A 15,707-nucleotide genomic window follows, 5' to 3' on the forward strand; every position below is an offset into this window, starting at 1 on the left:
GGATCATTCAATAGTCTACCCATAGCATCCTCAAGTATTGCAGCTTCAGGCTTGAATTTGTTCCTCGGTTCCTTCAGCTTAAAAAATACCAAGTGTGTATTCCCCATTTGGTTTTCTAACTCCAGGCAATTACATTTTTTATTCCACATCGGGGATGTATTCTGTCTCCATACATTTTCAATCTATATGCAGAACAGATTATTCAGGAGGCTGGGCTCTAATGAGGAGAAATGTGACATCAGGATTGGAAGAAGACTCATCAACAATCTGTGTTACACAGGTGATACAACCTTGCTTGCTGAAACTGAGGAGGGCCTGAAGCGCTTATTGCAGAAGGTCAAGGACTGCAGCCTTCAATATGGATTGAAGCTCAACATCAAGAAGACAAAGATTCTCACCACTGGGCCAATTGGCAGCATCATGATAGATGGGGAAAACATTGAGATTGTTGACAGCTTCAGTTTGCTTGGCTCCACAGTCGACACTCTTAGTACCAGCAGCCAGGAAATGAAAAAAGGAATTGCAATGGAAAAGTCTGCTTTCAGGGACCTCTCCAGACTACTGAAGAGCAATGACATCAGTCTGGAGACTAAGGTTCGCCTGATCCACACCATAGTCTTCGCAATCACTTGCTACGCATCAGAGAGCTGGACAATGATTAGGGATGATGGAAAGAGAATTGATGCCTTTGAGCTATGGTGCCAGAGAAGAGTACTGAATATACCATGGACTGCCAGGAGAACAAATAGGTTCATCCTAGAGAGGGTAAATCCAGGCTGGTCCTTGGAAGTAAGGATTGTGAGACTTCGTCTGACATACTTTGGGTATGTTGCAAGGGGGGACCAGCCCTTGGAGAGGGACATCATGCTCAGAAGGGCAGAGGGATGGAGAAAGAGGGAAACCATTGATGAGATGGATTGATTCAGTGACTGGAGTAATGAGGGTAGGTGTGTCAGAGACAATAAGATTGGCACAGGATAGAGCAGGTTTCAGGGCTCACTATGAGTCGCAAGAGACTTGATGGCACATAACAACAGCTTCTCAAACTGTCTTTTGAAAGCTTCTCTTCCTTTTCCATTAGGTTCTCTATGTTTTAGAACAAGTTTAGAGTGTCATCTGTCATCCCTTTAGACCTTTCTTTCCTGGTATTTTAGTAACCTTTTGCTTCCTTCATAGTTGATATACTTGATATCTGCCTACATCTCATCTGATCTCTAATTGAAAGTGTTCAGTGCATTGAATCTGTTCTGGATCTGTTTTTTTACATCCACATGGAATAATCTCAAGGTTGGATCTAGGCTCATTTAATCTTATTTTTCTTTTGTTTAGCTTCAGTTTGAACTTGCAGAGGAGCAGTTGATGTTTTGTCCTTGGCCTTGCAGAATTCTATCATCTGATCTCTGCCTCATTTCTGTTACCAAGGCAGCTATTTAAACTTTCAATCCTTCTTTGTTTCCAAATTTTTCATTCTAGTCATTTATTATTACTGTATCTCTAGGATATTGAAAAGCAACAATGTCTGCAGACTAAGGTACACCTGATACAGGCCATCATCTTTGCAGTTACTTGCTATGCATCAGAGAGCTGGACAATGACTAAGGATAACAGAAGAAGAATCGATACCTTTGAATTATTCTGGAGAAGAGTCTTGAACACACCAGAGACTGCCAAGAAAACAAACAGGTCTTTTCTGGAGAGGTTGAAAACAAGTTTCTCGGTCCGAGTGCAGTGGAGACCACAACTAATTGATCACAGTCAGAAAACAAGTTTCTCCTTGGAGGCTAGGATTTTGAAGCTCTGTCTCACATACTTTGGGCATGTGGCCAGGGGAGACCAGTCCTTGTAGAAGGACATCATGCTTGGAAGGGTGGACAGATAGTGCAGGAGAGGAAGACCCTGGATGAGATGGATTGATACGGTGACTGGGGCAATGGGGGTTGAAGTGTCAGAATTAGTAAGACTGGCTCAGAACAGGGAAGGGTTCAGAGCTGCTGTGCATAGGGTCTCTATGGGTTGCAATGGGTGACAGGTAACTCAACTGCACATAACAACATCTCGGTTGCATGTTCAATCAGTCTCGGACTGCAAAAACTGAGAGAAAACATCAAGTTCTTCATCTTTTCAGTGGTTGGTGCATATATTTGAATAATGGTCATATTAATAGGTCTTCCTTTTGTGTATGTGGATATCATTTACAGCACTGCACTTCTGCACAGATACTGCACAGATACTGAAATGGTCATTCCCAGCATAAGAGATCATATCATTATCTGATTCAAGATGACAAATACTAGCCCCTCCTGGCTCTCTAATACCTAAGATCTCAATCTTCATGCATTCTCTCATTTTTCTCAACTTCCAATTCTCCTAGATTCATAATGCATACATTCTATGTTCCAGTTATTCATGGATATGTGTAGCTATCTTTTCATTTTGAGTCATGCCACGTCAGCAAGTGAAGATCCCTCATTGGGTGACTACTCCACCCACATCATTACAGTGGACTCTCCTTTGAGGAGGCCTCTCTTCTCCAAGTGCATTGTCAGTTCCTTCCATCTTCAAAAGTGGATGGGCAGTCACGCTGCTTAGTTTGTCTCAGGTCTGGAAGATCCACTGGAGCCATATACTATCCATATACATACAGGGAAGTACTAGTAATACAACTGATACTCATCAACCACAAAAGCCAATGATGATGAAATTGATGATTTCTACCAACTTTTTTTTTTCAGTCCAAAATTGCAATCAAATGCATTAATAATCGGTGACTGGAATGCCAAAGTTAGAACAAAGAAGGACTGGCAGTTGGAAAATCATGACTTGGTGACAGAAATGAGGCTGGCAATTACACTAAAATGCAAGCTATTAGATATTTTGAATTTGGTAGGACATTTATAATAGTGGGGAGGTGTATTGCTCCCCCCCCCCAGGGGATTATTCCATTGATGAGGGTGGCCTTGAACTACTAATCTTTCAGCTAGTTACCAGTTGCTTTATCTTTTGTACTACCCAGGGGATCCATTGTTAAGTTTCCTTATAATCATAGTACTGAGAGTCGCTAATCAGGAATGTTTGTTTAGGTTTTTGAATTGTAAATATGTATATTCTATGAACATGGAGAAACGAAAGTTATACAAGTGTTCATGTCTTTCATTCATAGGGTCACTATGAGTCGTCTATGACTCAACAGCACTTAACGACAACTAATAAGTATATAATATATGCCAAGTTCGTTTCATCAAATGCTTGTTAGCCATTTCTTGAGTTGATGATGTTTTTTTTCCTCTTTAAAAGGTTTTGTTGTTGGTGTTATGTGCCGTTGAGTCGTTGGCAACTCATAGCGACCCTATGTACAACAGCCCTAAACCCTGCTCTATCCTATGCCAGTCGGACTACCTCTGACACACCCATCCCGATTACCCCAGTCTCTGAATCAATCCACCTCATAGAGGGTCTTCCCCTCCTGCGCTGCCCCTCCACTCTACCCAGCATGATATCCCTCTCCAAAGACCTGTCCCTCCCGGCAACATGTCCAAAGTATGTCAGACGAAGCCCCAGAATCTTTGCCTCCAAGGAGTAGCCTGATTTAACCCTCTCTAGGATGAATCTGTTTGTTTTCTTGGCAGTCCATGGTACATTCAATACTCTTCTCCAGCACCACAGCTCAAAGGCGTCAATTCTCCTTCTGTCCTCCCTAGTCATTGTCCAACTCTCTGATGCATAACAAGTGATTGCAAAGACCATGGCCTGTATCAGGCGCACCTTTGTCTCCAAAGAGACACCGTTGCTCTTGAGTACTTTAGAGAGGTCCCTAATAGCAGACTTTCCCATCGCAATACGTTTTTTTATTTCCTGGCTGCTGGTGCCAAGAGTGTTGACTGTGGAGCCAAGCAAACTGAAGCTGTGAACAATCTCAATCTGTTCGCCATCCATCCTGATGCTACCAATTGGTCCAGTGGTGAGAATCTTTGTCTTCTTGATATTGAGCCTCAGTCCATACTGAAGGCTGCAGTCCTTGACCCTCTGCAGTAAGTGCATGAGGTCCTCCTCAGTTTCAGCGAGCAAGGTTGTGTCATCTGCATAACGCAGATTGTTGATAGATCTTCCACCAATCCTAATGCCACACATCTCCTCACAGAGCCCAGCCTCTCGGATAATCTGCTCTGCATACAGGTTGAAAAGGTATGGAGATAGGACACATCCCTGGCGTACACCCTTCCCAATTTGCTTTTTTTAAAAAAAGGTTTTGCTTTTAAAACTTTAAAAATCATTTAGTTGTTACATTTCTGAAATAAACAATATTACTAATCATTTTTACATCTATGTACTGAAATGAGATCAGCCTCAAGAAGCTTTTTTTTTAAAGCAATAACCTAGTTTATTTTCACCTGTGTGCAGGTGGGCTGAGTTCTCAAATTAGAAGTCAGCCTCAAGCATCTTTCTTTCACTGCCCTTGCCTTGAATTTGTTACCAGTTTTATCTGATGAAGTTATAAGATTAATCAGGTTATATTTTCTTCCCATCTTTTATTAAAAATATAGTTCTAGCCAGATCCTCTTGTTGAAATTCTAGGTCTACCACATACTAGTTATCTGGCCTTGAGTGAGGTGTTTAGCTATTCTGTGATTCATTTCATCATCTGAGTGTAGAATCTAGCAGTAGTTAAAAGCTTAGTAAATACTGCTTATTAATAATTTTTAAATACCTATTTATTGAAGTAAATGAAAGAGAAAATTTATCTTATATGCACAGCTTGATGTACTGTCACACAATGAATACATACTTTGTATGTGTGTGTATATGTATGTGAAAACAGTTTATTAGAATTAGTCAGCTGGACTCTGTTTAGAGGATCCCAGTTTTGTCGGCGACATCCAAAGCATCATCGTCAGGAGCAGGTCGAACACAGGCCGCCTCCTCTCCATCCGGCCTGATCAAGGAAGGTGCGGGCCGTGGACCGTGAGTGACAGAGCGACTTCACAGCTTGTTGGATGTGGTGCTTGTGGGCCTTGGCATCCACGGGGAACACAAGTGCGTCGTTACCCTCTGTCTTCTGCGTGGCAGACCCAGTGGTCAGGGGAAACTTGATGATGGCATGGTGGTCAAGTTTGTTGCTCCCGGGGGTGCTCTTCCGGGGGTGTTTGGGCTGCCCCCCCCCCGGGTCTTGGCGCCTCAGCAGGCCGCCGGAAGGTAGGGTGACGTGCGGATCTTCTTTGTGGCCGTGGATGCCCCTCAGGATGGCCTTCTTGGTTGGCCTCTAACACGTTTGCTTTGCCTTCAGTTTTGGGAGGGGCAGGGGCTTCCTTCTTCACTTTGGCACTATCTTTGTAGAAAGGCGAATACATTAGTTTCATCAGAAACAGAACACTGCTAGTATCCAGTACCCCCTCCTTTCTACTTGTGTAGTTAGTAATTTCCAACAGAGGTCTTGTGGAAGGAGGAGTGGCATCCACTTTCGTAATAGCTTGCCTCCGGAAACCCTATGAACCTGGAGAGAGGATGAAAGGCACCCAAGTGTCGAGGACTCTCCTTCATAGTGTCGCTATGAGTCGCCTGCGACTCAGCGGCACTTAACAACAACGACAACAACAACAGCAACCACTATCTTGACTTTAATCAGTATAGATTACTTTCATTTGTGTTTGAAGCATATATAAGTTCATAGAGAGTAAGCATTCTGTTGTGTGTAGTAGTTTCATTACGTGTTTATTATGCTTGTGAGATTTATCTAGACTGTTGCGCTCTCATTGTAGTACATCCTGCTCCTATTCGTGAGGTTTCATGGCCAGTTTTTAAGTGGATTGCCAGGTCCTCCTTCCTCTTCTTAGTCTGGAAGCTCTGCTGAAACCTGTCCACCATGAGTGATCCTGCTATTTGCAATACCAGTGACATAGCCTCCACTATCACAGAAACAGACAAGTTACAACAGTAAGGCAAACTGATAGTCAAGTGCTTTTCTTGGATCTGTAATCAGTGCTCATGGAAACAACAGTCAAGAAACAAATGACATACTGCATTGAGCAAACCTACTGCAAAAGACTTTTTTAAATGTTAAAAAGCAAAGATGTCACTTTCAGGAGTTAAGTACACCTAGCTCAGGCTGGTTTCCATGAGTAAAGATGATAGATTAATTGATGCCTTTAAATTATGGTGTTGGTGAAGAATATTGAATATACCATGAAGTGCCTGAAGAAGAAAATCTATTTTGGAAGTATAACTCCCTTAGGAGGGAGGATGCTGAGACCTGTCTCACGTATTTTGGACATATTTTCAGGTCTTTGGAGAATTACATCATTCTTGGTAAATTAAAAGTTTAGGAAAAAAAGAAGACCTTATGTGAGCTGGATTGCCACCATGGCTGAAACAATGGATTCAAACCTCACAATGTGCAGTGAGGATGGTGTGCCGAGGGTGGTACATCAAGGGTTGTGTGAAGTCAACCTGTTGGAACCTAACAACAATATTGCTGTATACCAGAGCTTATATAGCCATTCTACTCTTGCTGGACACTTCTAATTTTTGGCTTTTACAAATTGTACTTCTATGAATATCCTTGTATTATTTTTTAGTGAGCATGTGCACATTTATTTTGTATTTCTTTTGGATATATACCTAAGAGTAGAACCTATATGTGTATGTTAAACTTTAGTAAATAATACCAACAGTTTTATGAAGTGCCTGCACTACAAATTAATGAACAGAAAAACAATGATACAGTCACAGAATGGAATACTACACAGCACTGCAAAACAATGTGTAAAACAATACACAGCATGAGTGAGGGCATTGTACTGAGTAAAATATCTCACTCACAAAAGGATAAATATTGCATAACACTGCTGTTATAAAATAGGTCAAACAGGAGGGGGTGGAGAATAGGAAAAGAGTGAATATATAATGGACACTGTATAGGAACAAATGAAAGAAATAACTGTTTAAAATAAATACATTATATGGAAGACAAATAGTCCGGAATAAGAGGTACATTGCAAAGAGGACTTGGGGAGGGGGCAGGGAGGAAATTACAGAACAATGAGTGAATATTTCTTTTAAAAGAGAAAGTGAACTGGGGGAGGGAAAGAGGAAAATATGCAACAATGAATGAAAGAAAATCCAACTTTTCTGTAAACAATTCTTAAAATCCCAATTAAAATTAAAAAAAAATTATTTAAAAAAAACACAACAAAGTGCTAATACCAGTTTATACTTTTTCATTTTAACCATTTTGATAAATGTATGCTCGTATTTGTAAAGTGCATATTGAATCCTTTTACCCATTTTTCCATTGGGTTACATGTCCTTTTCTTACTGCGTTTTTTATTATTATTATTATTATTTAGAATTCTATATGTGAATTTTGTGTTGTTGTTGTGTGCATTATCAATGTCGTCTTATGCCCCATGGCTTACCTTGCCATGCACATGATGTTGTTAGGTCCTTTTGAGTTGACTCCGACAGTGCACAGTCCTCACAGTCTGTTGGCCTTGAGTCCATCCCACTCAAGTTCTTACTCTTTTTTAATAACCCTCTGCTTAGGTGTTCTTAATTTTAATGTTGCTCATGATATAGTTTTTTCCCCTTTTTGACTGGTGTTCTTTGTTTTCTGTGGCCAAGTTCATTAAGATGTAATCTTATTTTTTTTCTTAGATGTTTCACTAAAATTATAATATACCTGGAATTTATTTTTGTGTATAATGTGAAGCAGTGATCAAGGTGATTTGTTTCATGCACATATCCAGTAAATGATGGCTGTTTATTAATCCAGCACATGTGTATGTTGATGTTTCTGGATTCTCAGTTTTGTTCCATTGTTCTACTTCTCTATCCTTGTGCCAATTCAACATTGTCTTGATTAGTGTTGCTTTATAATAGGTGATAATAGGACTCCTCCAGCTTAAAAATTCTTTAAGATTGCCTTATCTATTCTTAGGGAGCTCTGGTGGCCTAGTGAATAAGTAGTTGTGCTGCTAACCCAAAGGTATGCAGTTCGAATCCACCAGAGAGGCTCTGCAGGAGAAAGATTGATAGTCTCTTCCTGTGCAGTTTGTTGTTGTTGTTGTTGTTTTGTGCCATCTAGTTGCTTGCAATTCATAGCGACCCTAAGTACAACAGCTCTAAACCCTGCTTCATCCTGCACTCTCCCTCCACTCTCCCAACCATGACGTCCCTCTCCAAGGACCGGTCCCTCCTTGCAACATACCCAAAGTATGTCAGACGAAGCTTCAGAATCCTTGATTCCAAAGAGCAGTCCAGCTTTACCCTCTCCAGGATGAAATAGTTCTCCTAGCAGTCCATGGTATAGTCAACACTCTTCTCCAGCACCACAGCTCAAAGGCATCAACTCTCTTTCTATCATCCCTAGTCACTGTCCAGCTCTCCAATGCATAGCACGCAATTGCGAATATGTACCAGTCCTAGAGGACACATTGCTCTCTCCTGGGAAACAATCCCCTTGCAAGGATAGGATATCCACCTTGCTGCAAATGGAAGAGAAGAGGTACTAAGCCACAAGAAGGCAATCCTGGAGAAGTTCAAGACAAAGTACTTTTTCTCAGAACTATCTGAGATCGGAAGCCTTCCTGATACTTGTACCTGATAGTTGTACTTAGAGACTCTTTAAATTCAAGAAATACTAGCTGCATCATAAGAGACTGGCAGCAGCATGAGGTGTTGGGAATCACAGAGACCCGAACCGCTTGAGACTTAAGCCATCATATAAGGGCTGGTTAAGGGGAGTGAGGTGTTGAATGGTGTAGGCAGAAGGAGAAAGGGATGCTGGTGGAATAGCGAAAGGGGTGGGTAGTAACACTGAATCTATCGGTCATTTCTCTAATTGGGTAAATGTCTTTCATCTGCTCCCATGCAATTTACAGCCCCTAACAACCTGCTGGAGGGTTCGGCCTCAGCAGCAGTGAGTTAAGTTTATTATTCTTGGTCTTTAGGATTTTCCTCTTACTAGAATTTGGCTAAACATGGGGGGGGGGGAAACCCAATTTGCTGAAGTTTTGATTAATACTGCATTTTAATTAATAGCTCAATTAAAATAACTAATATTGTTTAAGTACTGAGTTTTCTACTTTATAAACATGTTATATCCCTCCATCTGTGTGGGTCTTTAAGTTCTCTCAATAATTTTTCAGTCCTGTACATCTTTTTATAAGTGGCATCACTTTTTAGAGGGAGATCTGGTGGCCTAGTGGTAAGGATTTGTGCTGCCTAGTTGCATTGCCAACTCAAAGGCATGCGATTCAAATCCACCAGCTGCTCTGCAGGAGAAATGTGGACAGTCTTCCTGTGTAATTAACAGCCTTTGAAAAATCTGCTGGTGGGTCAACTGAGTCTGTTCAAACGCCACAGTATATAACAGCAACATCACTTTCAGAGCTTGTTAAGAGCGGTTGTGAGTCAGCTCTATATACAACAACGAAATCCTGCCTAGGCCCGCAATGCTAGTATATAGAAATTCAATCAAGTTTTTTGTGTAGATCTTATGTGGAATTATTTTGCTAAATTCTCTTTTTGCTCCTAATAGTGGATGATGATGGTGATGATGATGATGATGATGATGATGACGACGACGACGACGACGACTGAATTTTCTATGTACACAATCAGGACATTTGAAAAGAAACACAGTTCTGTTTCTTTCCCGTCAATCTATAACCCTTGCATTTCTTGCTATACCGTCCAAGGATAGTAGTAGGCATCCTTTTTTTATTCCTAAATTCATGTTTTTTGTAGGTTTCATTTATAGACTTTTTTTTGAGATTAAGGATTATGGAACTCCATGTCTATCTTGGGTTTTATTGTTGTATGCCTCAGGATAGGCTAGGCTGGAATTATCTCTACTTTTTAAAAGTTTGTTGAATGTTTTCTAGAAAATCACCCTAAGCAGGTAGGTTTTTCCCTTGCTATTTAAATTTTTTGTTACCCTCAGGTTTTCTGTTCCTTCTTGTCGATTATGTTGTTGTTAGGTGACATTAGTCAAATGTGACCCATCGCGACCCTATGAACAACAGATCTGAACCTTGTTCTATCCTGTGCCATTTTCACACTTCCTGACACATTAGAGCCCATTGTGGCAGTCACCATGTCAATCCAGCTGGTTAAGGGTCTTCCTCTCCATTGCTGACCCTCTCTACCTTTCTGAGCATCATGTCCCTCTCCAAGGAATAGCCCTTCCTAGCAACATGCTTATCAGTTAGGGTTATTTATGATTACCTAGGAAATTGTCCATTTCATCTAAGTTTCCTTTTTTTTAATTTTTTTATTTTTGTGTGCATGTACCGTCAAATCAGATCTGACTGGTACAGGAGGAGATTATTCCTCCTTTTCCCGGCAGAGCATCTGGTGGCTTCGAACCGTGTGCCTCTGGGATTGTAGTTGCAGCTCCTTGCCACTAGGCCACCAGAGCTCCCGTTTTTTTTTTACTTATATGTCATTTCATTTTAAAAACTGTATCATTTTCTTTATAGTAGTTGTGTACCACTAAGTTGGAACTGACCCATAGCTCACTCTACAGTGGGTTTTCAGGGGCAGTAATCACACAGGAAGAGATTGCTTATCCTTCTCCTATGAAGCAGCTGGTGGATCTGAACCGTGTGCTTTCAGGATTGCAGCACAGATTCTTATACCACAGATTCTTACCACTATCTTTCTGCTTCACCATCTTGGTATATGGTTTCCATCGTAAGGTCCCCTCATGGTTCACAAGACTTTTGGAGCTCCGGCCAGCACATCTCCACTGAGGGCCAGAAGGAAGAGGAAAGGAAAGAGAGCAAAAAAGGACCTGTCGAGAGGAGTCAATTTCCAATAAGCAACAAGTTCAGAAATCCCAGAAGACAATTCTACTTCTATCTCAATGGCAGAACACAGTCAAGTGGCCATACCTCAGCTTTAAGGGAGACTGGAATGTAGGCTTTTACTTCAAATGGTTTTCTGTTATCAAAGAGGAGGGTAAGGATGAACATCTAGTCAACCAGCAGTCTACCACTGCATGCTGTGTGTTGTAGTTCTTGTTATTAGCATTTTCCTGTTAAAACTTTTTCCATTCCTGATTTTCCATCTTCCTTAGTTATATTGTTTCAGGTATTTCTCTTAAATAGAATACAGCAAGACCTTGCATTTGCTTGTAAATAATCAGAACATCTGTCTATTAATAGGTGAGTTTAATGCATTTTTATTGTCATTGCTGATAGATGTAGGAGTATCCTTGCCATTATCTTTTTACTGTCTATTTGTCTTGTTTTCTATTTCATTCCCTGTCCCACTTCCTTGTCATTTGTTAGCTTGGTTGACTTTTCTGTTACCAGGTATTGGGGGACTTTTTGGCTTTATTGTACTTCATGTTTTTATCCTTTTAGTTATTGGTCTTTACTTTCTATTTCAAAATAATCTCAGATTTTTACAGAAGTTTTATAGCAAAAGACTTATCTGTTTATAAAAAAGATTGATAGTAAAGTTCAACAGGGCCGCAAACAACAAATGCTGGAGAGGTTGTAGAGAATGTAAAATGGTATAGCCACTAAGGAAGGCAGTCTGGCACTTTCTCAAAAAGTTGGAAATAGAAATACCATTTGACCCAGCAATTCCACTGCTGGAAATATATATGCCCTAAAAAAACCAGAGCCATGACTCAAACAGATGTGTGCACACCCATGTTTATTGCTGTGTTATTCACCATAGCAAAGAGATGGAAGCAACTCAAGTGCCCATCAACAAACAAATGGATAGAAAAACTATGGTACATTCACACAATGGCATATTTTGCAACATTGAAAAACAATGAACTCATAAAACATTACACAACATGGGGAGTCTGGAGGACATTGTGCTGAGTGAAATCTCTTAGTCACAAAAGTACAAACACTGCATACTATCGCTGTTCTAAAATAGGAGAGACATATAGGGGAGGGGGAAGGGGGAAAGAGTGGCTAGATAATGAACACTGTATTAGAACAGATGAGGGGAAGAACCGTCTGAAAGGAATATATGATTAGGCATTATATATATGACAACAGTCCAGAAGTAGGATGCATTGCAGAGTGGGAGAAAATGTGCAACAATGAATTTAAAAAAATTAAAAATGAAAAGAAAAAGTTTTAAGGCTTTCTATGTGTGAAGTATTTCTAAATAGTCTTAACCTGTACTCCTCAATAATATTTTAGCACATTTCTATATTGGTTTTTTTCTTGTATTTGTGGGGGTTTTCCTGAACCATTTCAGAGTAAGTTACAAATGGAACTCTTTTTACATAATCGTAATCTAGTAATCAAAATCAGAAAATTAGTATTCATACAATACTATTATCTAATCAATAGATGGTATGAAAATTTCACCAATTTCCCTAAATAGAATTCTTTTTAGCAGGGGGGGAGAAGCAAAACTATCATCTTTTCCAAGTTTTATTTTATTTTATTTTTATTATATTATTTTTACGTGTACCGTCAAATCAGATCTGACTGGTACAGCTTTTCCAAGTTTTAACCATTGCACTTAACCACCATGTCTCTTTAGTATCCTTTGACCTGAAATACATCTTTTGTAACATTCATATTTTTTAAGACCACAGGCCAGTTATTTTGGATTAATGTTCCTTATAGATTTATTGATGTTTCCTCATGAATAGATGAAGATTACACACTTTTGACAAGGATATCACCAGTGTGTTTTGTTTTCTCAGTGGTTTTATAAGGAGTTCTAGTGGCCTAATGGTAAGAAACTGTGCTACAATCCTAAAGGTACGCAATTTGAATCGCAGGAGAAGAATGGGCAGTCTCCTCCCGTGCGATGAACTGCCTCTAAAAACCCTCTGGAGGGTCACCACCTATGGGTCAATTCCAACTCCATGGTACACAACAGTGGCCTACTGTTTAAGGAGTTGCACCGCCAACCCAAAGACCGGAATTTCGAATCCACCAGCTTCTCCTTGGGGTAAAGATGAGACAGTCTCTTCCTGTATGATTTACCACCTCTGAAAGCTCACTGCAGGGTCAACTTTGATTTGGTTCTGATTCAGTGGCAATTAGTATATGATGGGTTTTCGTTTTTAGGACATAAATTTTGTATGTTTGTCAGATTTATCCCTATATTTTCATAAAATTGTTTTTGTTTACCGTCGAGTTGGAACCGACCCATAGCTGACCCTCTGGCAGGTTTCAGAGGCAGTTAATCACACAGGAGGAGATTGCCCATCTTTCTCTTGTGGAGCAGCTGGTGGATTCGAACCACATGCCTTCAGGATTGCAGCGCAGCTTCTTGACACTAGGCCACCAAAGCTCTTCATAAACTTATGACATTTTAAATATTATCTCAATTTTAATTTCCTGTTGTTTACTGCTATTATAGAAACAATTTTTTATATTGAGTTTATATCCTGCAACTTCACTAAATTTAGTTAATTTTAGTAGCTTTTAAAAGGTCTACATAGATCATGTCATCCGTGAATAAAGACAATTTTACTTCTTTTTTGCTGAATTTTACTTGTTGATACTTCTATTAAACCATTGACTGTAATTGTTAAGAGCAGTGACTATAATCTTGTTGCTGATCTTTAGGGAAGATCTTAATTTTCATCTAAAATGAAAGTTGGACTTTATCAACTTATTTATCTATAAATATAAATTTATATTTCTTTCCTTTTAAGTCTGTTAATATTGATGAATTGTGTTCATTAATTTTTGGTGGCCTAATGGCAAGAAACTGTGCTGCAATCCCAAAGGCACACAGTTTGAGGCCACCAGCTGCTCTGTGGGAAAGGATGAACAATCTCCTACCTGCCTGTGAAAGTCTGGAGGGTCAGCATGGGTTGGTACATAAGAACTCTATGGTACATAACAACAAACAACAACCTATCTTTATAATCCTGTATGGGATTCTGCTCCCGTCCTTCTTCCCCTTCCTGCTTCCCCTTTGACTTTTGTACACATCTTACTAGTTCCCCCTCTATCTTTACAGTAATGGTTTTGTGCAGTATTTGTCCTTAAGAGACATAGTTAACTCAGTGTAATGCTCTACAGACTCATCTATGGTATACAGTATTTTTCAAAATCATTGCTTCTGAGAGTTGCATAGTATTCCATGGTTTGAATGTACCACAATCTCTCAGCCTATTCATTTGTTGAACATTTGGGCTGTTTTCATTTTCTTGCTAACGCTGCTATAAACATTGGTATGCAAATATCTTTTTGTGTCTTAATTCTAATTTCCTCAAAGTATATTCCAAGCGGTGGAATAACTGGGTGATACGGAATTTCTATCTTCAGCTTTTTGAAGAAACACAAGACTGCCTTCTAGAGTTGTATAATTTTATAATCCCACCATGAGTGGAAGAGAGTTCTAGTCTCTCCACATCCTCTCCAACATTGATTGCTTGTTGTCCTACTAAACTTTACCACTGCTACTGGGATGAGATGGTATTTCATTGTGGTTTTGATTTGCATCTCCTATTACCAGTGATTTTGAGCTTTTCTTCATGTGCCTGTTAACCATCCGAATGTCTTCCTCTGTTAAGTCTTTCCATGTCTTTTGCCCATTTTGTAATTGTGTTAACAGTCTTTTTCTTGTGGAGGACCTGTAGGGTTCTGTAAACTTTTGATATGAGACACTTGTCTGATATGGTATTGCCAAATGTTTAATCTTAGTCAGTAGGTTTTCTTTTCACCCTATTGGTAAACGTTTTGATGCACACAGGACTTAGTCTTTGTTGTTGTTGTTGTTATGTGCTGTCAAGTTGCTTGCAACTCATAGCGACCCTAGGTAAAACAGCTCTGAACCCTGCTCTATCCTGAGCCAACCTTCTTGTCTCTGACACACCTACCTTTATTACCCCAGTCACTGGATCTATCCATCTCATCCAGGGTCTTCCTCTCTTGTGCTGTCCCTCCACACTCCCAAGCATGATGTCCCTCGCCAAGGACTGGTCCCGCCTTGCAACAAGTCCAGAGTATATCAGATGGAGCTTCAGAATCTTTGCCTCCAAGGAGCAGCCTGGTTTCACCCTCTTTAGGACAATCCTGTTTGTTCTCCTAGCAGTCATGATATATTCAGTACTCTTCTCCAGCACCACAGCTCAAAGGCATCAATTCTCCTTCTATCATCCCTAGTCATTGTCCAGCTTTCTGATGCATAGCAAGCAATTGCAAAGACCATGGCCTGGATCAGGCACACCTTAGTCTCCAGACTTACATCATTGCCCTTCAGTACTCTGGAGAGGTCCCTGAAAGCAGACTTTTTCAAGTGCAATTTGTCTTTTGATTTCCTGGCTGCTGGAACCAAGAGTGCTGATTATGGAGCCAACCAACTTAAAGCTGTTAACAATCTCAATGTTTTCTCCATCTATCATGATGCTGCCAATCAGATCAGTGGTGAGAATCTTTGTTTTCTTGATGTTGAACTTCAATCCATATTGAAGGCTGCAGTCCTTGACCTTCTGCAGCAAGCGCTTCAGGTCCTTTTTAGTTTCAGCAAGCAGGGTTGTGTCATCTACATAATGCAGATTGTTGATGCGCCCACCTCCAATCCTAATGCCACATTCCTCCTCGTAGAGCTCAGCCTCCCTAATAATATGTTCTGTGATGAAAGAAGAAGTTCAGGCTGCTTTGAAGGACATGGCAAAAAATAAGGCCCCAGGAATAGATGGTATACCAATTGACATATTTCAGTTAACAGATGCTGCCCTGGTCGTGCTCACCAAGTTGTGCCAAGAA

The 15,707-nt window shown here is 40.2% G+C and overlaps 1 protein-coding gene across 1 annotated transcript in view; it reads left to right on the top strand.

Annotated features, from left to right (window-relative positions):
* Positions 1 to 15,707, top strand: part of BRCC3 (BRCA1/BRCA2-containing complex, subunit 3) — an 81,621-nt gene that overhangs the window by 25,703 nt on the left and 40,211 nt on the right. The window contains exon 11 of the mRNA XM_006900002.1: positions 10,695 to 10,767. Coding sequence (XP_006900064.1) covers positions 10,695 to 10,767 — 73 coding nt within the window. The remainder of the gene's footprint in view (positions 1 to 10,694; positions 10,768 to 15,707) is intronic.

The sequence above is a fragment of the Elephantulus edwardii genome, unplaced genomic scaffold (genome assembly GCF_000299155.1).
Source record: "Elephantulus edwardii isolate Elephantulus edwardi_28Jun2011 unplaced genomic scaffold, EleEdw1.0 scaffold00269, whole genome shotgun sequence".
Lineage (NCBI taxonomy): Eukaryota > Metazoa > Chordata > Mammalia > Macroscelidea > Macroscelididae > Elephantulus > Elephantulus edwardii.